General features: G+C 36.7%; 1 protein-coding gene across 1 annotated transcript in view; it reads right to left on the reverse strand.

Annotated features, from left to right (window-relative positions):
* MEGF9 (multiple EGF like domains 9) overlaps window positions 1-24,408 on the reverse strand; it is an 81,934-nt gene continuing 57,526 nt past the window's right edge. Inside the window, exons 3-6 of the mRNA XM_070596098.1 lie at window positions 15,575-15,714; window positions 7,333-7,476; window positions 6,518-6,787; window positions 1-4,728 (exon numbers count right to left, since the gene is read on the reverse strand). Of these exons, the coding sequence (XP_070452199.1) occupies window positions 4,277-4,728; window positions 6,518-6,787; window positions 7,333-7,476; window positions 15,575-15,714 (1,006 nt within the window). The 3' untranslated portion in view covers window positions 1-4,276. The remainder of the gene's footprint in view (window positions 4,729-6,517; window positions 6,788-7,332; window positions 7,477-15,574; window positions 15,715-24,408) is intronic.

Genomic DNA, 24,408 nt, shown 5'->3' on the forward strand with positions numbered 1-24,408 from the left:
TACAAATTATATACATTTATTTTTAATAATTTTAAATAACACTCTTGTATAAATTCTTTCATATATTCAAATCATACACAAATTTAGAAATGCATCAGGAAGCCTAGTACAGCATATGTATGAGACACGGTTTTAAAATTTGCGTTAGAATTTTAGTGACATAAATATAAGTCTAATGTTTCAGAAACATTTCCTAATTGCTTGGGCTGAAATTTAACGTATTACAGAGTGCTTGTGCCTAGTATTAAAACTTAACTTTAAATCATTTAGCTTTTGGACTGAGATCTGAAGCCCTGGCTGACATTCCAGGGCTGCTGTCACAGTTACCATGTACGCATAAGGAACAAGTAAGAAAGATTCCCACCTGCCTTTGAAAAAGCATCATTCAACCACTGACATTTTCATGATCCATAACCTTTAGTCCATTTGCTATTGACTTCTTTAGATGAATCAGTGTATCCTTCCTGCTCTTCCCCTTGGCATAGTCACCGGCTCAGGGTTAAAGAGAAAACTTGCATTAACTTTCCATTTCTCCCCTGCACACACCAAACTCATTTTAGCTCCCAAACTCCTTACTATCAAGAAGATCATAACAGACCAAAAGGTTCATCATGGATGAGGCCAGAAATGCTTTCCCTGCTCTAACAGCTTACGTTGGGTTGCTTTTTACTTCTCTAAACTTTCGTCAGAGAGCTTTCCTTGAGATGTGTAAATTCAACTGCTATCCACATACCTCAAACATAAGAACCAGGGAATGTTCATGATAAGTGGTGTGATGTTCACCACGTGTCCTACAAAAAACAGAGGACCAGAGGGAAAGGTCTAACGCTCCAGTCCCAGCAGAGGCTGTCAGGAGGAAGGACGGATGCTGTAGCTCTCTGCCTCCAAAGCAGCAGAGGAGGGCCAAAGACCCTGAAGGCGCTCAGCTGACCAAAACGAACTAGCAGGTCAGTGAGCATTGCTTTAAAGGCCAATTTTCCCAGGCATATTGGAGCTAGAGAGTAGCCACGTAATTCGACTCTTCTACAAATCCTCTCCCAAAAATCTCTCGTCCCATCCCACGTCAGCTCTGTTCTCCTCTCTTAAAATTCAGGTATCCTTAAGAGTGACACACTAAGTCCACAGGATCTTAGTATAAATGATGGCTAGTTTTCATTGTCATTTTTCTCTATAAATGGAGAAATTCCACTAACAGGAGACTGCTGGGAGCTGGAAGGTGGAAGGAGGAAGGGAGGGGAAGCAAGGGAGGACAGACAGACTTAACACAACCTAGAGCATGTGCATGTCAGAAGTGCATAAGGGCTTATTAATGAAGACAAGCGTATCACTTAATAGCAGTATCTGTCATTTATCCATAAGATTCACACTCATCCTATCTTACTGGAAAATAAACAAACTTATAATCCTTAGACAAAAACTCTTCCAATATCAGTCTTTCTGAAGGACTGATGGGTTCCTGGGGCAGAACGCCGTGGCATGGGGATGAGGCCTTAGAGGAATGAGTGGCGTGTAATGTACCCCACACTAGTCTCCTGGTCTGATTTAGGTGGTACATCACTTCACGATTGATTTATCTTTTAGAGCAAAATTACTTTCACCAACAGAAAGGAGGGGATGCTAAAGAACATTATTTAAAACAAATATTAAGACTTTGATTTTTTTTCCATTGGGAAAAATTAAAAACATAAGCAAGGAACTGTTCATAAGTATTGAAAGGTAAACGTTCTTTGTGATTCAATTTTTGCAATACCTTTTAAGGTCTGCTTCAAGGAATCACTACATGGCCAGAATCCGGACCATTTGGCTTTGGCTCTCAGACGCCAACAAACACGCCTTCTTTCTCTATTGAGTTCACTTCTGTTTAACAAATGTTTATTTCTCACCCTCTCAACCCCTGGCTTTGAGGAGCTGGTAGTCTGGGAGAAAGGCAGGTATACCACTTTGCAGAATTCCTTGGAATTATGCAGTGCAAAGTCTGTACACACATACGTGGCAGCTGCTGGGGACGAGGTTTGCCCTCCCTGCTTGGAAGGATTAGTTCACTTTAATGAAGCACAAACTGGTATTTTATTTGCTTATCACCAGTCGTGGCTTCAGGGAGTACTCCTCCTGTGTTCTTTCCACAAAGCCCTTCACAGGCATGTGGCCCCAGACTGCACCGTGCACTTAGAAAAGTCAGAAACACCCAGACAGGACTGGCCCTCGCAGGCTTCTTGAGTCCACGGCTATCGGCCTGCAGTTGGCAGGACATTAGGAATCCTGATTCCAAGCCCAATGATGACATATTGCATAGCCTTGAACAAGGCATTTAACCTCATCTATAAAATGGGGACAACAATTACTTCCTCAGGGGGCTATGGTGAGGAACAAAGGACACACATATGGGAAGATGCTTTGCAAACTGTAAAAGGTTATAGAAACATTAATTAATTCTAATATAATGAATGTAAATACCAACTCTCATGAGCAATGGCCAAGTATTCAGAGCACTTCAGGTTACCACAAGTAGATTATCTGCCTGTACATCCTCCAGTGCATCATCTCCAAACCCTGAGAACAACTTAGTGGTCTCCTACACAGGGATGACCAAATTCCAGGTTTTTCTCTGGGGAAGTTAGGAAGAGTTGTGAACTTGGATTTCCTAGGTCTAATTGAATAGGTCTTTGCCTTTTTTCTAACCACTTGAAAGTTTGCTGTTCCTCCTAATCAAGATGTATATGTGACTTCTAGCTGCTTTTCCTGGCTTGCTTAGTCCACAATCTGTCAATATCCTAACAGATGAGAACAACAGTAAATGGCCCCTAGGAAAAAACTGTGTCTCTAAGCAAGGACTACCTCTCCTTACTCAACCACAGAGCACCCTCCAGCCAGACGAGCAGAAACAGGAGAACTGTAGCACTGCACAGAGATGGCACACACCTCGCGGCGCATGAGTGAGGGGCGATGTCACAGGTAGGAAGCATTTCTTAGGAGGGAGAGGGAGGATATAAATATTTCACAGGCATGAAAGGGGATCCCAAGTGATATGATGGGTTTTCTTTTGGAACTAAAATATTTCTAATTCCTTTGGAAGACTATCTTTTACATTTAAAAAAACCACTTTTTAATGAGGATATGTTCTACATTAATCTATGTAAAATGTATAGAGTGGCTAATGTCTAATTAGGTGAGTAGTTTGGAAAGCACAGCCTGTGTCCCAGCTTAACGATCGTTGACTTCAAAATCTATTGCTTGAATCTATAGTAAGTCAAAGAACATATCACTCTACTTTTACATTGAGAAACGGAAAGAAAGATTAGAAACATTCAACCCCTTATAAATTTCAACAACGTCCAAAGAGGGACTAAAAATGACGGATGCTCACCAGAGTCCCAGCTCTAGCAATATTGTCATCTATTTTACAGGATTTTAACCAATCCCCATATTCTCTTTTTACAATGCCATTAACTGCTGTACAAATAATTCTAGATGATAAAATATGACATGATTTTTTTTTTACAAATAGATACAAATACAATGTTGACCAGATATGCTACATTAACTATATACACCTTATTTCTCTAGAGGCAGGAAAATTTCCTGTTTTTAGACAATTTATCATTTACACTGAGACCCTAAGGAGGACCACCAGCTTCCTGCTTCCAAATGTTGCCCTCTTCTCTTTACCATTAGAAGCTTATCCTGTGCTTTAATCCCATATTGAGTAAGAATTCTGGAAGGAAAAATCAAATCCTTCTAAAGATCTTCTTAGACCTTTCTGTCCTTATTCTAGAAACACTAAAGATTATTTATTGTGATACAGCCCAGACATCAGCTTCTCCTCAATGATGTCTTTTAGTAGAGTAAAATGAATATCATGCCTGACCCTTTAAAAAAATGTGTTTCAGGAATGGAGATGAAGTCTTCTGGCAGTCCTTTCCCCCTCCACATCCATCATCCTGTTTCCACTGGTTTGGTGAACACTTCCCCAGGAGTCTAACCCGAGGTCAAGTGGATTTGGGCTGCACTATGGGGTTGAGCCTTTCTATACTCCCATGTGGTTTGGTACAAAAATATACTTTACTTCAAGTCCTTATTGACAGTGACTACTTCAGATCTTCACGGGAAAACTAAGAGTAATAGGCTAAGTGCATTACACATTTGTACCTGAAATTTCAGATGCACTATACGCCTTTGCTTTCTCAGCAAATGCTACCCAGGCTTTTTTTGGCCCAGGGGCTGTTGCTGTCTTAGTAAGCGCTGTGGTCTAACAATCCAGGAGAAGAGTTCTAGCTCCTTAGGCTTTGTAGTTATGCATGGGTGTCGTCAGGGTCAGTTGCCCATTGGGAGCCACTTCGTTGCCATCATCTTCCAACAATCCTGACACATCTGCATTGGGAATGCTGTCATGGTAGCTGCTGAAACTGATATTGTCTTCTTTCAGCTCGATGGTCCAAAAGGGAGCATTGAGTTTCCGGTTTTGGTACTCCCGGTACATATATACAGCTCCCACAAATCCCATCAGCAGCACCACCACAATGATGATGACTGTCAAAATGATGATGTTAAATTGGGTCCATGATACATCAGCTAAAGCTGACGTGCTGTTTTCAGCAGAGCTTACTGAAAAGATAGTCTGCAGGGTTGTAGGGGTAAATGTACTATTTATAACAGGGGTGGGCACTGATGTGGTCAAAGAGGCATTGGAAACCAAAATGGTAGAACCTTCAGGTGTTGGAACAATAACTTCTGAAAATAAAAACAGAGAATGAAATGTAAAAGACAAAATTATCTAGTTTTAAGAAACAATAAAAGAAATACACATGGGAGTGGAAGTTGATATGGGATGTTGACATGATAGTCTGCTTTACGGTAATGCAAGTTAAAAATAATTTTTAAAGAAATATAGTGAAAAGAATCAGGGTCTAGAAAGCTAGATTATTACATCCATGGCTGTTCTCCAAAATATATACAGCTATACTAAAATCTTTGGGAGAATTCTAATGTTGGAGTTTTCCATCCTTTTTTACTCCTGGATAGATTCATACAAATTCCTGCAAAGGCAGTAAATATGTCACTACTGAATTCTAAATCACTCGGTTAAAAGTGACAGGGATAGATGACAATCATTTGAACTAAAATAAGTTCAGTATGTCTGATGACATTTCATAAAATTCTCTTCAAAGGAGGCAAAAACAAAATAGGAAAAATCGCATTCATAGTTACTTCTGAAAAACACAATTTAAACGTGGAAAGTTGATTCAGCCAAGAGGGAAAACAGCTTCCTTTAATTGCATGTGTAGTAATTCTTGTTTTGTGTACTAGTTATTTTATAACTAAGATACTATGCTTTGTATCTCTAATGTAGCATAGCTCAGTGGAAATACCAAAGGCTTGGAATCTAGTAGAACTGTGTAGCTATAGAAAAGTAAGTCAATCTTTTTCAAACTGAGGTTCCTCATCTGTAAAATGGGAATAATAATGTCTAGTTTGCAGAGTTCTTGGGAAGGATTAAATGAGATAATGTATGATACAACATTATCATATTTAATGTTTACAGTGCTTGACACATAGTAGGCACTCAATAAAAAGATTACTATTATCATTATAATTCATCACCACAGTCAGCCACATCAATCTATCCTAAAAAGAGGAATGTCTTACATTACCTAATAACTAATCAGAAAAATCATCACAGTCCTGTCAGCTAAGGATGGACAAGGTATGCCTGCAAACGGGAAAGAGAAGTGAGTGACAGGCTCTCCAGGCTAGTGAGAGGGTTCAGTCTGAGTCTTCTAGCCTTGATCACAACAGAACAAGGATATTAAGAAAACGGCAGAAGGATGACACTTGCCACAGACTCAGCGTCCATCAGCCCAGTACTCAGCATCTGTCAGAATATCGGAGTGGTTTGCAGAAGAGCATGGTCTAATCTGCCCGTGATCTAATAAGGCCCGAATATCCCTAACTCATGCTGAATTTCTAATCACTAACTTTTATCTAAACCCTTACTCAACATCCCTTTAAGAAACACTTTGCCATAGGAATAACTTTTTCTTTTAAAAATCAAAGGAAGATTATTACTATTTCTTCCATCACACATGGGAAAACCTAGCCCCAAAGTTAGGACAGATGCTAGAATGAACTCTTGTTTCTCATTTGGGACTTCTAACCAGATTATGGGTCCCTACTTAAAAAGACCTGTGATGATCACTGGAAGTGATGAGAATACAGGAAGCAAAGGATAAAAGAAATGATAGGACTTTTAAATTATTAACATAAAAATAAAAATAAATCAAGAGAAAACATGAGAACACTGCAATGACTTTGTCTCGGTCCTCAAATTTCTGGAGTTGACTGGAGTATCAGGAGAGCAGCAGGAACGGAGGAAAATTTCTTTAGGCAAACATCTATCAGAATCTATTTCCAGAAAACTCCTCTGGTGGGATTGGAAGGTTTTATAGAGCTAAAGGTAGGTGTCCTGAAATTTTCACTGCTAGGCTTAGACACTAATTTACAACCTTAGGTGAAGTTTTACCTTTCTTGATGCAATTTCCCTCGCGGTCTCGAACATAACCTTCTAGGCAGTTCTCACACCAAAACCCAGTGGTGTTATGGAGACAGTTGATGCACTCACCACTCTCGGGTTTGCAAATCTTTGGAGTTTTAATTGGGTCCACATGGCCATGACACTGGCACTTTGTACAGATGCTGTCAGAATTGTAATAGCCGTTTTCACATTTATTGCAGTTCTGGCCTGTGTAACCATCTTTGCATTGGACACATGTAGGTTCCAATTCACCCGAGTCTAAAAGAGAGAGAACGCCAATATAATTCAGTACAGTCTGAAGCTGCAATTAAAAATGCAAAACAACTGCTAGTCCTCAAAAAGATTTACAAACCCTCCCTAGTATCTCCTCCCAAACTTAGGAGACATATGGAATCAAAGTAATAATCTATACCTCAGTCATTAACTGTCCCATTTATTGTGAGAATGAGGGGGGCCATCTGAGAACCAATTCAGGGAGAGAATAAAAGAAATATGCCCACATAAGGAATCTGAATAATTGTGACGGAGAGACACTCAAAAATTTTTTATTCCTTCCTCTGTAGTCATGAGAGAGGGAACAAAATAGGACTTGAACAAAATCTTCCTCATCCCTCTCTCAAGTCTCATTTCACATACACATTTGGATTTGATTGCAAATTCCTAGAAAGAAAAACCTTTGCTGCTTTTATAAGTTCCTTTCACCTACAGCATCTAGAATTTTATTTATCAACACACCTTATACCCATTGATAACTGATTCACTGATTTTTCCTCTAAAAATGAAGATTTAGAGAGAGGCCTTACTTATGATACAACTGCCCGTAGATGTCACTGCTGAACAAGGGCAGCGAAGACAGCCTTTAGTGACATCAGGACTCTGATAAAATCCTTCTTTGCATTCTTCACAGTGATCCCCTTTGCTATTTTCCTGGCAGTTTAAACAAGCACCTAAAAGAAGCAAATTATTTTAAGAAGTTAAAGATTTACTCTGAAAGCACAGTAACTTTAAATAAATCATACCTGCAACCGAAAGATCTTACGAGGTAACCAGAAAGAGTTATCCAGTAGGGATTGGACAGAATTCAGTTTCTACCCTGTCACATTTCTACACTGGCCAGGGGGCACACGAGTAGAGTTGCAATAAGCCCTGTTGATTGACTGACTGCATACTGAAAGCACTTTGCAAAGAAAAAATAAAAACAATCTAAAGATCTATTAAAAGAATAGAAAAACTGTGCTATTTTCATAGTTAGGATACTATAGTTAAATAAGTGAATTAGACCTGTATAAACACATACAAATCTTAAAAGCAACATTGGTTGAAAAAAGTAAATTGTAGAATGATACACACAGAGAGAGTGCTTACTTTGCAAAATTTAAAAAACCGCACTACACAATACTAAGAAAATAGATACATAATACACTATGCAGATGGATACATACATATGTAGCAAAAATTAAATGTGGACTGAGAGGGTATAGGTGCATTTTATGCTCTGCTTGTCTCTGTGGAGGGAGGGAGAAATATGAAACTAGGGAAGAAAAAAGAGAGAACTCCAACTTTATTTGAAATTTTCTACTTCAAATATATAACTATATACACATATGTACAAATATTAAGCAAAATATCAAAATGTTAATATTTATTCATTCTAGCTGTGGGTACATGGGTATTTCTTATATTATTCTTCATATATTTTACATTTAAAAGTTCAAAGTAAAAATGAAAACAATTAATTAATAAAGAAAATGAAAAGAAAGGAGGCAAGCAAAGTTACGTATTTTGTGGTAATACTCCTTTGGTACCCTATTAGTAAGGATATTCTGCAGGCACTGAAGCAGCATAACGTCTGAAAACAGGAAAGGAAAAGTGCAGTGTACTTTATATTCCTTCTTTGGGGGGCACAGAGATTGAAAGGGACACTCAGAACTATTACCACAAAAATAAGGGAGTAAACTCCATATAGAAATCTAGGAAGACAATGAAATTTTACATGATAAACTAAATACAGTTCAGTGCTGAAACTATTAGTAAACAGTTTCATTTGATTTCTTTTCCTTACTAGTAAAATATTTTCAAAAAGGGGGAGAGAGAATGAGGCTGTAAAATAAAATGTTCTGACAACTGGAGCAAGATTTGAAAAGCCGAAGAATGGAAATTATGTTAACATACATGTCAAATCTCAATTCTTCAGTGATTACAGCAGAATTCCCCAAAACTTCATGACCTTATTGGGAAAGACATCTTCAAAAGTACATCTGAACACTTCGAATTCAATCAAACTTGCATGTAAATATCATCACTTCTAATCATATAATTTGGTAAGGCCTGATAGTGTTAATGATATTTTTCACATATATATCACAAAGTAGGATATGATCATACAGTGATGAACACTTTAGGTACTGATTTCTTTCCAGGTCTTCTTATATCTTCATCCCTCTTTAGCTATGTATCTTTGTGACAATAAAAGCAGATAAAAAATACATGCTAAGAAACTGTAGATTTTGGCTCTAAAAATAAAATAATCTTAAATGTTAAAGTGTTCTGCAGGTTGGAAAGGTCAAAACCTACATTGTGTATAATATCTATCTGCTCTCCCCCTATTAAAAATGTCCAATGGAAATAATTTTTAAGAAAAAAGTTCTCATAAAGTTCTAAACTTTAATACAAAAATACCTCAAAAAAGTTACTAGTTCTGTAACAGAATATGGTTGTTTAGGGCAAGAGGCATGACAATAACACACCATTTGCAATGTGGCAAGAAAAGGTCATGTTGCTACTCTTATTAAAAAATGGGGTGTTGGGGCCAGCCCCATGGCCAAGTGGTTAGGTTCACGCACTCCACTTCAGTGGCCCAGGGTTTCACTGGTTCGGATCCTGGCCGCTCATCAAGCCATGCTGAGGCGGTGTCCCTCATGCCACAAATAGAAGGACCCACAACTAAAAATATACAACTATGTACCTGGGGGGCTTTGGGGAGAAAAAGGAAAAATAAAATCTTTAAAAAAGGAAATGGGGTGTGCATGTGTGTGTGTATATATATATTATACATTTTTAATACTTTGCCCCTACAATGCTACTAGGCCTACATGCTGATTATTTTGGGGCTTTTCATTATTCTAGATAAGACCTTAAGCCTTTGCTTTGTGCTTATCACAAGACAATTTTACTCTCTTAAACCATTTATATTAGAATATTTAACTTTTTTTTTGAGAAGGATTTATTACTTCTGTTTGTTTTATGCCATACTCTGCAATGAGGAGTCAATGAGAAAAAATAACCCTAAGTGGTAAATATGTCATCTCAAAAGTAAAGATAAGTATGACAATAAAACTCATCAGTTCTTAAAAACTCATCACTCTACATTGCTTTAAAAATAGCACTCACCTGGAACACAGCTATGGAGAAAGAAAATGAATAAATTAAAGACAGAGCAGACAAACACACCAGAATGCTGGCAATAGTTGTGAGGGGCTACAGTCCTTTCAGTGTTTTTCATCCCTCTAATTTTCAAATTGTCTCTCGTATGGTGTGCATGTATCACTTTTATTTTTATTATCGTGATTTTTTTCTGATTGAAAAATGGATACATTATAAAATATATCACCACGCACGCTTTAAAATATTTCAAGAACTCAAGCAATTTTAAAACATTTCATGTAGAAACCTGAAGACTGATTTTTATAATCAAAATAAGGATCATAACCTTTAAAATCTATATACTATAGGAACTAATAATGTGAATTTACTTTTCTAACAGCTTATAGCTCCTCTCTGGGAGGCAACACAGCATAAGGAAAATGTAGGGTATTTAAGGCCAGATCTGAGTTCCATTCCCCAGTGAACCTCTTACCAGCTATGCGACCTTCAGGAAATAGTTTCTCTGAGTTTCACTTTTCTAATCTGTAAAATGGGATAACCATGCCTTGGCTAATAATTTAAGGTAATGTAAACATTTCAAAGGGTGAAAGACTATTCCATAGAATATAACATTTTCTCTTTATGCTTTAGTTTCCTCATCTATAAATTAAGAAAGCTGAACTAGATGAGACCTAGGTTCCCTTTAAAATCTAAAATTTGAGGATCTTTCTTTTATGATAAATTATATACATAAATTAGCTGAAGTCTGACTTGGTTCATTATGCTCTGCCTGGAACCACCCAAATATAACAATACTGCCTTAAAATTCACATTCTCTTTGCTGAAAGGTAGCCAAAGGAGTGGATCCAAAAAAAAGGAATGAGTGTTTCCTGAAGATGATCTCATGCTTCTTGGCTAAGCATCAAAAAAATCTGGTAGGGGTAACCAAGAAAATAACTGGTCAAAGAAAAGAATGTAGGGCTCCTTTCCAACCAAATTCAGTGACAAAGCTTTGAAACATAAATTGCCACCTGTAAAAAGCCTTTTCCTTGTTTATTTTGCCATTTCACAGTTTATATATAAACCTGTCAGAAATACAGCAAGATACTTTGTTGTAGGAAGAAATGCCTGGTCCTCTCTACAGGGCAGAAGGCAAACTTTAACCTGTCAAACAGAAAGAGAGCTAGCCTAAGTGAACAAGGGAGACAATAACAGGAAATAAGGTCAGAGAGAAAGGCAAGGGGCAAAAATGTAAAGTCATGTAGGCCATAGAAAGAAGTCTGAATTTTATTCCAAGAGGAACGGGAAGCCATTGGAGGGTTTAAGCATAGGAATGACACGATCAGGTTTTTAAAAAGATCCCTCTGTTTATTATGTGGAGATTGGACAGTGGTGGGGTGGGGGTTGGAGGATGAGAGCACGAGAGAACAGGCAGAGAGACCAGATGAGAGAGTGTATAAGTGGCTCAGAGAGATGACAGTGGCTTAGACAAGGAGGACAGCAAGAAGATCATGAAGAGTGGTCAGATTTAGGGTGTATGTTGAATGTCAGGCTGACAGAACTTGCTGATGGATTAGATACTTGCAGTAAGGAAAAGAAAGGAATCAAATATGACTCCTAAGCTACTGGGCTAGGCAACTGGGTGAATGGCGCCAGTTACTGAAATGAACACTAGGAGTAAAGCAGTCTTGGCTTATAGGGTAAAATAAAGAGCTGTTTTGGATGTGTGACATCATCAAAAGAAGATGTCAAGGGCGCTGTTGGATCTTTGAGTGTGAAGATCAAGGGAGAAATGTAAATCTGGTAATCAGCACATGTATAGCTGGCATTTAAATTAAATTCAGGGAACAGAGTGAGATCACTTAGAGAGAGTATAAATGGAGAAGACAAACATGTCAAGGACTGAGCTCTGAGGCACTCCAGTGCTTACAGTTGAACAGAGGAAGATCTAGCAGAGCTGACTGAGGAAAAAAAAGGAAAAAACCCAAACCAACCAGGAAAGTATGTGACATCCTAAAGTGAAGAAAGTCATCGAGGAGTGAAAGAGTGGTCAACTCAGTCAAGCAGCTGAGGTTGTTACTCACCATGCGACATTACTCACCTGATGAATACAAGAAGGTGCCTAGAATTCTTAGAAAGAAGTACACTATATGAACATAAAGTTCTAGTTTAAAAAATAACAGTCCCCCTTACCTCCACTTTAAGGGAAATATGTGTTCAATAAAGAAAATCTAGAAAAATACAGGAGTAGAAAGAAAGAAAAAAAATCACCCTAAGAAATCTGTCATTGAGATTTTGAATACTTTTCCTCGAAATCTTTCCTTATATGTAGAGGTTTGGGTTTTGCTTTTCAAATAGTCTAAACATATGGCACATGTCATTTTATATCCTGCTTCTTTCACTTTCTCATGTTGGGATATATTATTCTTTAAAATATTTTAACGACAACATAATAATAGTTGCCAATTATTGATTGCTTATAACGAGCCAGGCACTGCATTAAGCACTTTATAAATATATTGCATTAAATCTTCACAACCCATCAGGCAGTTACTATTATTATCCCAAATTTCTAGGAGAAAAGCAAGATAAGTAACTTGCACAAGGTAAAGTCAAAATTTCACTTTCTGTCTCTTAAACATGTATTGCCTAGAGAACATAATTTGCTTCATTCTCTGGTGTTAGAAATAGTGTTGTCTAATTTTTTAGAATTATAACCACCACCTTGGTGAGCATCCTTGAACATAAAGCTTTTTATGAATTTAGAATTATTTCCTCAGAATAGATTCCTGGAAACAGAATTATTGGATCAAGGAAGTATTTTTAAGACTTTCGATACACAGCATCAAATTGCTTTCCAAAGTGTTTTTTCCTAACATATTTTATCACAAAAAGGTTACTTTAAAAATCTACTTCAATCTAAAACACAGGTAAAAGACTAGAGGTGAGAAAAAATAAGGACTGCGAAAACATTGTTAAGTGGCCACCAGAGGGCAACCGTATCACAGCACTGTTGAAAAAATCTCATTTGAGACAGAAGGAAAGATTGATTTTACGTGAAGCCTGCAGTTTTAAATCAAGTATTTGCAATCCGTCACGTTGGATTCCACTTTCATTATGTTTCCAGAAAGAGAAACTGTGTATTTCTCTTATTACTGGCTGCTTTTAGAAGTTGTAATCGTGAAAAGGGTTTCTTTTGCCTTAAATTATCCCCAGAGCAGGACAGGTTGGGATTTACTTCACGTTAATGAGAGCTCCCTTACTGCTGCAAGGAAAATCAGAAGTGAGAACCAGCACTGTAGACTGCTGTCTGGTACCATAAAAGATCTAGAGAGCAATTTAAATCAACTCAGTATGATGAAGCATTCCTGTCATTACCCAAGATTGAAATTCACCTTCCTTCTGTATGTTTTTCCATTCATTTGTTCATTTACTCAACAAACATTTAATGAGTACTTACTACGTTGCCAAGCTCCATGCTAGAGAGTGTGTACCATGGTGAAGAAAACTGATATTGCTCCTGTCCTCATGGAACTTACAATGTGGTGAGTAAGCCATATGACTCAATCACAAGTAAATCTATAATTACAAGCTGCGATGAGTGCTATGAAAAAAATACACATGTATAGGAGAGTATATAACTGGGAATCATCATTTAGCCTGGAGCATCAGGAACTGTGTTCTAATGAAGTAACCTTTAATTAAAGGCCTGCAGGAAGAATATGATCTAATAAAGGAAAGGGGCCAGGCGTAGGGGTAGAGGTATACTAGAAAAAACATTCTAGGCAGAGGAAAGATCATGTATGAGAACCTTGATACAAGGGAACATAGCTTGTTTGGAGGAATAGAAGCCAGTATGACCGGATCATAGACAGCTAAAAAAAAAAAAAAAAAAAAAAACACCAAGAGAATAACACAAGACAGAACTGGTAGGTAGGCAGGTAACAGATCACATAATAGAAAAAAAATTCTTCTAAATCAGTTTGTTTCACCATAGAGCAGAGGAGTAGAACGAAGAATAAGTTTTCAATAAAGATTTTTCCAGGGTACTTTAAATTTCAAATTGCTACCCTGTCCTCATAAAAACACTTATACTTGTCAGATTAATGTGTCCTGATTTTTTTGTTGGGAAAAAAAATTTCCAAGAAAGTATCTGTAATCCTTACATTTAGGAAAACTGAAGAACAGAAAAGTTAATTGTCTTTCGTTTTCAGTAGTTTGCCTAGATGTGTCTTCCTTTGTTTTTATAATGCCCAGGGTTTGCCGAACTTTCTAAATCTGTGGGTTGATGTCTTTCATCAATTTGGAAAATTCTTGGCCATTATCTCTTCAGATATTGCTTCTGCCTCCACATCTCTCTCCTTTCTTTCTGAGTTTCCAATTACATTTATGTTAGACCTTTTGGCTGTGTCCCATATGCGTTTCCTGCTCTGTTCTTCCCATTGCATTTTTTTCTCTGTGCCTCAGTTTGGATATTTTTAACTGAGCTGTATTCAAGTCTACTAACTTTGTCTTCAGTATGTACAATCTGCTGTTAAACCCATGCAATGAGTTATTAATTTCAGATGTTGTATTTTTCAGTTCCAGATTATCCTTTTGATTTTTTTATAGATTCCAATTCTCTTGAAATTTTGCCTCTTTTCACGTATTGTCTAGTTTTTCTCTATTTTCTTAAAATATTAATATTAGTTATTTTAAAGGCATTGTTTGCTAATTCTAACATCTGGATTATCTCTGGGTCTGCTTCTATTGTTTACTTTTCCTCTTTATTAATGGTCACATTTTCCTACCTCAGCATTGTCTAGTATTTTTGATTGTATGCCAGACACAATGTATAAAAGAACCACAGAGGACTTCCCTTTCTCCTGCTAGGCAGCTATGATGAGAGGATCATTAAATGCAGTTAGAAATTGAGATGGGTTGAGGACGGACTGCAGTTTTAGTACAGTCAGCTCACCTATGGCTCGTCTCTGTCTCTTGGTTGTGGCGCTCTAGGCTTTTGACTGAGAGCCTAGCAGGCCCGCATCTCCTCAGCCCTGAAAGACTGCAACAGATTCAGTACTGCCCTTTGGTGGCTTGAGCCTAGGTGCCACTCCGCGTACCTTCAGAACCTGGCAATGTCTCCAGAGACATGGTCATATGTTGTAGCAGCCCTTCTCTAAAGAGATTTTGTCTTCCCAGCACCACCAGACTGAGAGATTTCTTCATAGCTTTTGGGCCAGCCTCCCACCTCCTGCACAGTCAGCTAATGTTCTATGGGAAAACTGGTCTTGTGTTTAGGGCTCCCCCAGTTTCCAGTCCTTCATGCAAGCCTCAAACGACTGACAAAATCTCTTTCTGTGTCTCTTTCCTCAAGAAGAATTCCTTTGCTTGGGCCAAGCCTGCTCCTAACCTGTGCCCAGAATCTGGAAAGAAAATAGCTGGTGATCATCAGCTTACTTAGGAAGAGTTCTATTCTTTCTGGAATTTTAGTTCATTTAGTTCAACATGATTTTTGAACTTTATGTATTTTTTCTCAAGTTGTTGTAGCAGGAGTTTGGCTTGCTATATAACCTATTATGCCCTACTTAGAAGAGAAAGACCCCTACAAACTATTTGGGAAGAATCAACCTCAAGATGAAGGACTTCAAAATGAAAAGAACAATGGACTAATTACATAACAAAGTTAAGGAAAGTGCGTACCTGTGAGGGCATCACAACTGGCAGACCGATTATTGCACTGGCAGGGCAAGCAGCCATTCTTACTAAAGTCATAATATCCATCTTGGCATCGATCACATGTAGAGCCGGTGACACCCAATTTACACTGGCATTTCCCAGAACTGCAAATAAAAGCAAAGACAATGAACAAAAGTAAATCAGCTTAAAATTTTGTTGCCTAACATTCCATCATACATGATCTTAATGTAGAAACAGTTTTACCTAGATTCTGGTAACTAGAATTATTGAAGGATCTTTGTTTTTAATTGGAAGTTGAACAACTTTACAACTATATAAATTCAATTAACATGGTACTAACATTAATCATTTGTGACAATTTAATCCTCTGCACTTGGGTAGTTTAAAATAAACGATAAAGGAGCCTTGGAGAATGTAAGTTCCCAGTGCTTACAAATCTTTGTTTACTAAGCACTGGGGCACGGAACTGGTACCACTTCTACATCTCATTCCTGGATCATTCCACAGTTCCATCAGCAGCCACCCTGCCCAATCTGGGGAAGAGAAGAAGCACCACCTAGCCTTCATCCAACCTAGCTTCCGGCTGAAGAATATGAATACTAAGATCTTAATGAATGTGAAAGCTAATATCCATTTAGATGCTGCAAACTTGATATAATTTTCTACTTTAGGTCCAGGCTCTTTTGAAATAATATTTCTGGTAATTAAACTAGAATTTACAATTAAGTAAATATGACTATAGTGGAGACCTCTGTTGCTTTCTGGATTAAATTCATATAAAAATTCTAGATTGTCGACTCAAAAAGACTAAAAATCTAAAGTAAGAAAAATATTTTGTTTAGTAACCCAACTCTTCCTGTTAATCTATTTTCTTTTCTTAGATGTCCATTACATCAACAATACCCTCTCTCTCCAATCAGTAAACGTAAACCTTTGCTGTGATTTTCAACTCCTCTACCTCTACTCCATGCTCTTACAGTCACTGATTCATATCCAATATATCACCAATTTCTGTCAATTTTCCTTTCTCTTAGTGTTATTATTTCTTCTACAATCCTCCCTCTTAGAATGGCCTTCCTCCTCTTCACCTGTCAAAAATTCTCCTGCTTTCAGGCTCATCTTTTTCCATCAAACTTTTCCCTGACTGGTCTGAAGAGATCTCTTAGCTTCTTGACTTCACATCTATACCATACATTTTAATCTTAATTATGATCTGTTCTGTATTCTTCCATATATGCAAGCCTTGCTTCTCTAACTAGACTGTTAAAGATCTGAGGAAGGCCAAATGTTGTGGTTTTTTTTTATTGTCCTCAAGACCTAGCACAAGCTTAGGGATAATGTACTATAACTATTTTCATTTCATACATCTTACTTGGTGAGTTTCCTGAATCCAGGGACCACATCTTAGCCATCTTGGTATCCTCAGACTCTAGCATAGTACCAGTTTGTCGTAAGCACTTAATATATGCTTGATAAATAAATGCTCAATAAATACATAAACTGAATTTTAGAGTTAAGCACTGGGAGGGAAAAAGAAAAATGAAAGGCTACACCAATCACTAGGGTTCTCAGAACACCTAAAGTACTTTCCCTTTTTTCAAACAATGTGACTCTTCTTCAGTTGCTCATACTGAACCTCAAATTTTTAGACTTCATCTGAGTAGCTTTTGGCACAGTCATATTGGATGTGAGACAATATAAGATAGAACTTCTCTTCAATTATTATTATTATTTTTTAGAGATTCAGCTCCCAATAATGAGCCCCTATGGGGTTGTTGATTTTAGTTCAGGAGCCCAAGCTAAAATTGTTAATACTTACACAGCTCTTACACATACCAGTTAAAGTAATTCCTTACTACTTCCCATATTCCTATTTCTGTAATAAAAATAGAAGCTCTAAATTTGAGAGTTATTGGAACTCTGGGTTGAACTTTGCAGAATGGAAGTAAAGGAACTTTCAACCATGTGTATTCTGCTTGTGGTATACAAACCTAAGGATTATTTGAGATGTGCTTCTCTGTTCACCAGCATCCCCTGGGCTAAATAATGAGGCTTTTGCCCTCTACTCCTAAAAACTATTTTGAGTAACTAGAGTTAAAGTTTACTTCTCTCTGCCACTTAAGATTCTCTGCACTATCCAAGGGTATGCCAGAAAGGAGTAGAAAATTAGAAAAACAGTTCCACATGGGATATTTTTAGGGCTTTACTCAAACAAAGCCAGTCTAGAGGGGAAAAAAAGCCAGGCTTATGTAAATAATCTATACTGTACATATCTCAAAGCCTTGTATCCTGAGAAGTCACCTATCAAACTCTGTATTCCTATCTTAAAGCTGTCTAGTGTATTAGTTTAAGCAATTTCTTGACTAACAAACAATTACACAGAAAATGTAAATTGGAGGTATCTGAAAGCAGAAGTGATGATGACGATGATAAAAACAATGAGCCATCATTTATTGAGGGCCTATGTCAATAAATATATATTCTCTCTAATCCTTAAAATAAGCCTGTTAGGTGGAAGTCATAATCCTCATTTTACTATTGTGGGAATTCAGAGATGTTAAAGGTATTGCCCACACCTAGCAAGTCAGGTTTCTTTATACAAAGCCACACTACAACCTCTGTACCATGTTACGTACCTCTCCCTAAGTTTGACTCTAAATTTGTACAAGAAATTTGCCTGCCAAATAATTTGAGACCTACTTGGGTATCTAGCTTCATTCTACAGAGTCGATAGATTCTTCATTCTATAGATCCAGCTTCATTTTAAAGACACCACAATTCACCATTTATTTAGGTTCTGAGCCCACTGAACTGTTTCTGCCTTGCCCAGAATAAGCTCCGGTCTCTTTTTTCACTGTTAGTAAATTTCAGGGCTTCCTTGACAAAAGCTGGGAGTTCTTAACTGCTCGAATAGAAAATGCAGCCTAGCAAAGTCTAAGGTTCTCAGAGACTCAAGCCCAAATATTTTGATGCTTAGTTAAAGCTTAATTAAAATTTGTACTGATCATAGTATAGAAGATGAGCATTGATTTTAAATATGCAACAGAAATTTACATTACCAAGCATATCTCTTAAGTAACTTTGCAAAAAAGAAAACAAAAGAACCTCCCGCCCCACCACACACACACAAATATACACAGTCTTACACAAGAATACCTCAAGGTATGTAAAGATCTAGCAAAGTAAATCTGTATTCATTAAATATGAAGTTCAAGAATATCTTATGGCCACAATAAACAACGAGTCCATTTAAGTCTCGCTATACTGTCAGAAAATTATCAAGGATATAATGTATCTTTCAAAGAATGTCTAACAACGTTCATTCACCAATTTCCAAGGCTTTTAAAGTGTTAATAAAAATATGCTTTGTCCTCATTTCTCTATAGACATTAGATTATTTGGTAGAGAGAAGAATAAATAGTTACTTTTAATGACAGAGTTTGCCCAACCCACCAGCTACAAGAAAATAGTATTATCTCGGAATGCCTAATCACTTAATAACATCTCACAACCACAATATAACCAGTGCTCTCAAAGTAGTTGCTATTCCTGTAAGTAGACTTTCCCTCCATAATTCTGCTCTGAGCACTAAAAGACTGATTTAAGCAGGGATCTTTCTCCCTGGAGAATATGATCCTTAGTTGCTAATTAAAAAAATAAAATCCTTGAGTGGCTTTTTGAATCTTGATAAACTGGCTGACTAGCCTAGATACCAGGCTTCACTTTTCCTGGGTAGATTTTAAAACAACAGGAAAGGAGGTGCTTTTTTTCTCTTTTTAAAATCTACAGAAGGGAGTAGGAAAGTTTGGTTGCGAGGCTGCACTAGCAGAGCTTTTCCATCCCATGACTCATGGCCCATGGCCAAGTTCTGCATGTATAAGAATTAAAGCACTCAGCAAATATAAAGCTTTCCCTGTGTGACTTCCTTCATAGAATAGCCTTTACAACACCCCCTTTCATGGTCTCCCTCTGTTAAAGACTGCTGAATGCTTTTTGAAGCAAAGGTCAATGATATAAATGCAATGAAATTTTAAAAAAAGGAACGCAAAGGCCTGTTAACAGACCACTTATGCTTATCCATAGGTTTGAATGAAAAGAATCAAAGACTCGCAGGTTCATATCTGGAGAAAAGGACGCAGAACTGGATTTTGAATAGAAGGCAGAAATCTATACTACTGGGATCAACCAACAAAGAATTTAAGATAGAATTTTCTCATCTGGTGTTACTTTTTACAGACATGAGTTAGTTGTAGCATGGAGAATTATATCAGAAAGAAGAATATAAAATTATTTATAAAGGAAGCACCAGCATTGTGGAACTAAGCTGTACTAAGTATAACTAAGCATATACTACACATTTCTTAAATTATCCCAAACAGAATTCTCAGATTTTCATATGGTGTTGGTGCTTAGTTATAGAATTTATCACACTTATAGGTGTGAACAATTATTACAAGGTTTTAGCACTTAAAAATTATCTCTTAAAATGTAAACAAATATATATTTGAGATGAAGTTATTATTTTTTCAAAAGGAAATTCAGTGGTGTATCATCTCAAGATATGGTACATATTTATGTCACACAACTACTAACCAAAATGTCTTTTTAAAGATTTTGTTTCAGTTAAGATGAGTGAGTGTAGAATCTTCAGAATTTCCCTTTTTATACTCACATTGACTAGGGTGGGAAGGGTAGAACACAGGAAGGGAGGTATCAGGGTCTATGGAAAATTCATAGCTTGAGGAGACACAGAGAGCTTGGTTCAAATTCCAGTTCTGCTTAGTAACTAGCTGGGACCAAGTACTTATTCTATCTTAGACTCAGTATTCTCATTTGTAAAATGAAGACAGTTATACCAAACTTTGCAGTAGTTATTGTGAAAATTAAAGACTGCATATGCAGGGTACTTTGCACAGTGTCCAGCACATAATCAGCATCAAAAACGAAAGAACTACGAAGATGATGATAATGGTCCTAGATCTTGAATTTTTTATGAGAATTGTAAGAAGAATGGGTTAGAATCTTTATTAGGCAAAGACAGACAAGACTAAATTATTTCCTTTTAAAATTCTGTTAACAAACCTACAAAAATGGCAAAAATTTATGGGGTAATTACTAGTTTGGAGCAAAAATTGTGGCTAGGAAAAGAGAGCAGGTTATGGACCTATGGTAGAAACAGTTTTTGGAAAGAAAACTTCAAAACTGAGAAGGGAAAGGATCAGCAAAATCCTCCATTAGGTAAGACCAAAGCCAGCGAGACCCGATGTGCTTTTGTCCCAGCTAGTTAATTGATTTAATTTTCTAAATTGTCAAATGTCTTGGCATGTTTTGTTATCAAAAACATTGACTGTCAAATGTCTTGGCATGTTTTGTTATCAAAAACATTGACTGTCAAATGTCTTGGCATGTTTTGTTATCAAAAACATTGTCTATTTTATTCCTAAGAGTTACAAGATATAACTTATGTGTGAATGGCATACATTTCGATATCATGTTATCAATTTTGACTCAAGGAGTCACAGAATAGCTAAAAAGATAGAGTTCTAATAAAGGGAAATTAATTTATTCAGAAGTCTTGCTTTTCTTCCTGCCTTCTTCCTAAAACAGTTTACATGTTGGCACTCTGACATGGAAAGAACAAGAAACAGAAAAAAATAGATAACTAAACGTATCGACTTTCTTCTCCCTCTTTTTTAATAACTAAAAACAATTTAGTTTATGAAGAGATTGAAACTACTAGTTAAAATAGGGTCTGACATTACCAGAAAATTACTGATTATAAACTCTCTCAATATATTAAAAATAATATTAAAAGGCAGCTAGAAAAACTTTTTCCAACCAGAAAAAGCTTTTACATGGGAAATAAACAAAATGAAAAGTTTTTAAAAATTCTTCATTTCATGTTTGGGTCATGGTTTTGTAAAGGTAATGAGAAAAACAGCTTCTCCTTTTTTGTTATGAAAGAAACTCAATAATTGGACATTTTGGCAAAAGACCATCTGCACTTAGTGTTCCTCTGTCTTTCTACAATCGTGGAAAAGACCATTATGCAATGAGCAAAGCTCCTTTTCTGGAGGAAAAAAAGATAGCTTTATTGTTGAAAACATTGGGCTATTATGCTAAACATTCCTTGTATTTTTGAGGGCAAATAGTCTAAAATATTTTTAGAGGAAATCCATATTCAGACAGAAATTCTTAATACTCAAAAAAGGTATTGCCTAAGTGCAAAAATATTTTCTGATAGCTGATCTTACCAAAATCAAATTTAAAAGTTTATTTGAAAAGTCAGAAGTAACACTTAACGGCAAAAAAATAAAAAGTGTCATATTTCCAGAGCCACAACTTGGGAATGCTAACTTAATACAACTAGGAAAGTTATTTCTTACTTTCTTCACTTTTTTTTAATGGAAGAAATACAGCCATAAGAATTCTCAAACCCACACAATTACTCCACTATTTGATAGAGATTTTCGCATTTCAAAAGTCATTTTGAAAAGAGAAAAAGCATAAGCTTCCAGTATCATCTTGACAAGAAGATGCTTCTCAAATATGCTAACATTTTGTATTCTTCTATAACCACTCTAAAAGGTTTGCTTAGTGAAAGGGTAATTATTAATATGTGATTTGTGTACGTGCTGTGTTCCAAAAATTAACTTGTACTTCCTAGAATCCAGAACTCCTTTTCTCAGAGAAATGACAGCATATGTGGTGGCTTAGTTTCCAGGTGAGCAAACAAAAACCCGTTTAACTGAGAATGTTGATATTGACAGTGCTGAGGACCAAGCCCTTTATATCCAAGTACGAAGCCTTTGCCTTCTGAACCCTGCAGGGGGTAGAGTGGTCAGGAGGCAATATTTACATTTACTGAGTTCCTACCATGGGGTTACAAAGAAGGTGCATAGAGCAATGTTTATATTACTGAATTTAGTCCTTACAATAATTCTATGACATTCACTAGTGTCAGCTTTGCCACTTTGTAGCTATTTGATTATTGGGCGAGTTGTTTTCATATCTGAAAAATAATAATAATCCTTATTTCAAAAGATTGTGAAAATTAGCTGAAATTACATATTCAAGTTTCTTCTAAATATTAGTAGCTCCATATATGGTAAAATATTAATACTTCCAAATCCCCAATTGGTAGAGCTTCAGCAATTGTGAACTGACTCAATTTTCAAGCTCACACAGCCAGAGGATAATCAGAATTAGAACCTAGGTCTAATTCCGGCATAGGGGTATCTGCAAATAGCTAGATACAGGTAGGAAACTAGAGCTCCCACATCTTAGAATTGTATTGAAACAGATCAGAAGCAATATCTCATTTCTTTGGTAATTATTTTGGCAAGTACGTAGAGGTAATCTATAATTATATAACTTAATAAAAGCAGCCAGAAGGATTTAATGTGCTCATCTTAACAGACTTGCAGCACTCCTAGAAGAAGCTTTTCATGTTAATCTTCTCCTGACTCAACTGCCAGTCATTTAAATATCTCCTCTGATGAATGGGATTTTAAAATAATTGCCAAAGAAATGAGATATTGCTTCTGATCTGTTTCAATACAATTCTAAGATGTGGGAGCTCTAGTTTTCTACCTGTATCTAGCTATTTGCAAATGCCCCTATTCCAGCCAGTTTCCTTGCAAAGCTTCTCCCACCCCCCGACAGCTTTATTGATGTAACTTTGCAAAGCTTTTTTAATCTTCATTTTTAAATTGTGAAATACATCGTTCATTCAGAAGTAGATAAATTAAAGGCAATATAATTTAAAGAATAATAAACTCAACACTTTGATACCCACTAGCAAGACATCTGAAGCTCCTTGTACGGCCTTCCTCTGGGGCAACTGCATCTCCTTCTCTTGCCCCAGAAGCAACTAAGTTTTAATCATTCTTTAGTTCTTTAAGAGTTTTATCATCTCTGTATGCATTACTAAATAATATATCATACAGTTTTGCCTGCTCTTAGCTTTATATTTAAAAACATCATTATGTATTCTTCAATGTACTTTTTTTTTTTTGCCAAGAGTATTGTTTTTGAGATTCATCAATGTAAATTTGTATAGCTGTAGTCATTCATGTTTTACTGCCATATTATATTACACCACATGACTATAACCCTATTTATTCATTCTGCTGTACATTTGGGTTGTTTCCATTTGGCATTGTGGATAACGCTTTCGTGAAGCGTTTCTTACACATGTTTTCTGGCACACATGAGCATGCTTTTCTCTAGGGTATATAGCAAGGAATGGAACTGCTGCGTAATAGAGTCTGTGCATGATCAACTTCACTAGGCAATGCCCGCCTTTTCCAAAGTGGTGGTAACAATTTACACTCCTATTTCCAATGGAATAATGGTCTTATTGCTCTATATCCTCACCAACACTTGACATCATCAGCTTTTTAAGTTTTTGCCAATCTGGCAGCTTGAAGCGGTCTCACATTGCGGTTTTAAATGCACTCTCCTTGATTATTAACGTGATGGAACATGTTTTCATGCTTATTGGCTATTTCAGTTTCCCCTTCTATAGAGTGTGCCCAAGTATTTTCGATATTGATTTGTAGACGTTCTTTATATATTCCTGGAAAAGCAATCCTTTGTCAGTTTAACGCGCTACAATTACCTTCTCTCAGTTTGTGGCTGGTTTTTCCACTCTTTTTAAAGTTTTATAGTTTCACAAAGTGTTAAGATAGGAACTCTGGAGCTCAACTACCTGGATTCAAATCCTGGCTTCATCACTTACTAGCCATATGACCTTAAGTAAATTACTTAAATTCTTTATGCCGTGGTTTCTTCACTTGTAAAATGGAGAAAATAATAGTATCTCTCTTGTAGGT

This window comes from Equus przewalskii, chromosome 26, assembly GCF_037783145.1.
Source record: "Equus przewalskii isolate Varuska chromosome 26, EquPr2, whole genome shotgun sequence".
In the NCBI taxonomy this organism is placed as follows: domain Eukaryota; kingdom Metazoa; phylum Chordata; class Mammalia; order Perissodactyla; family Equidae; genus Equus; species Equus przewalskii.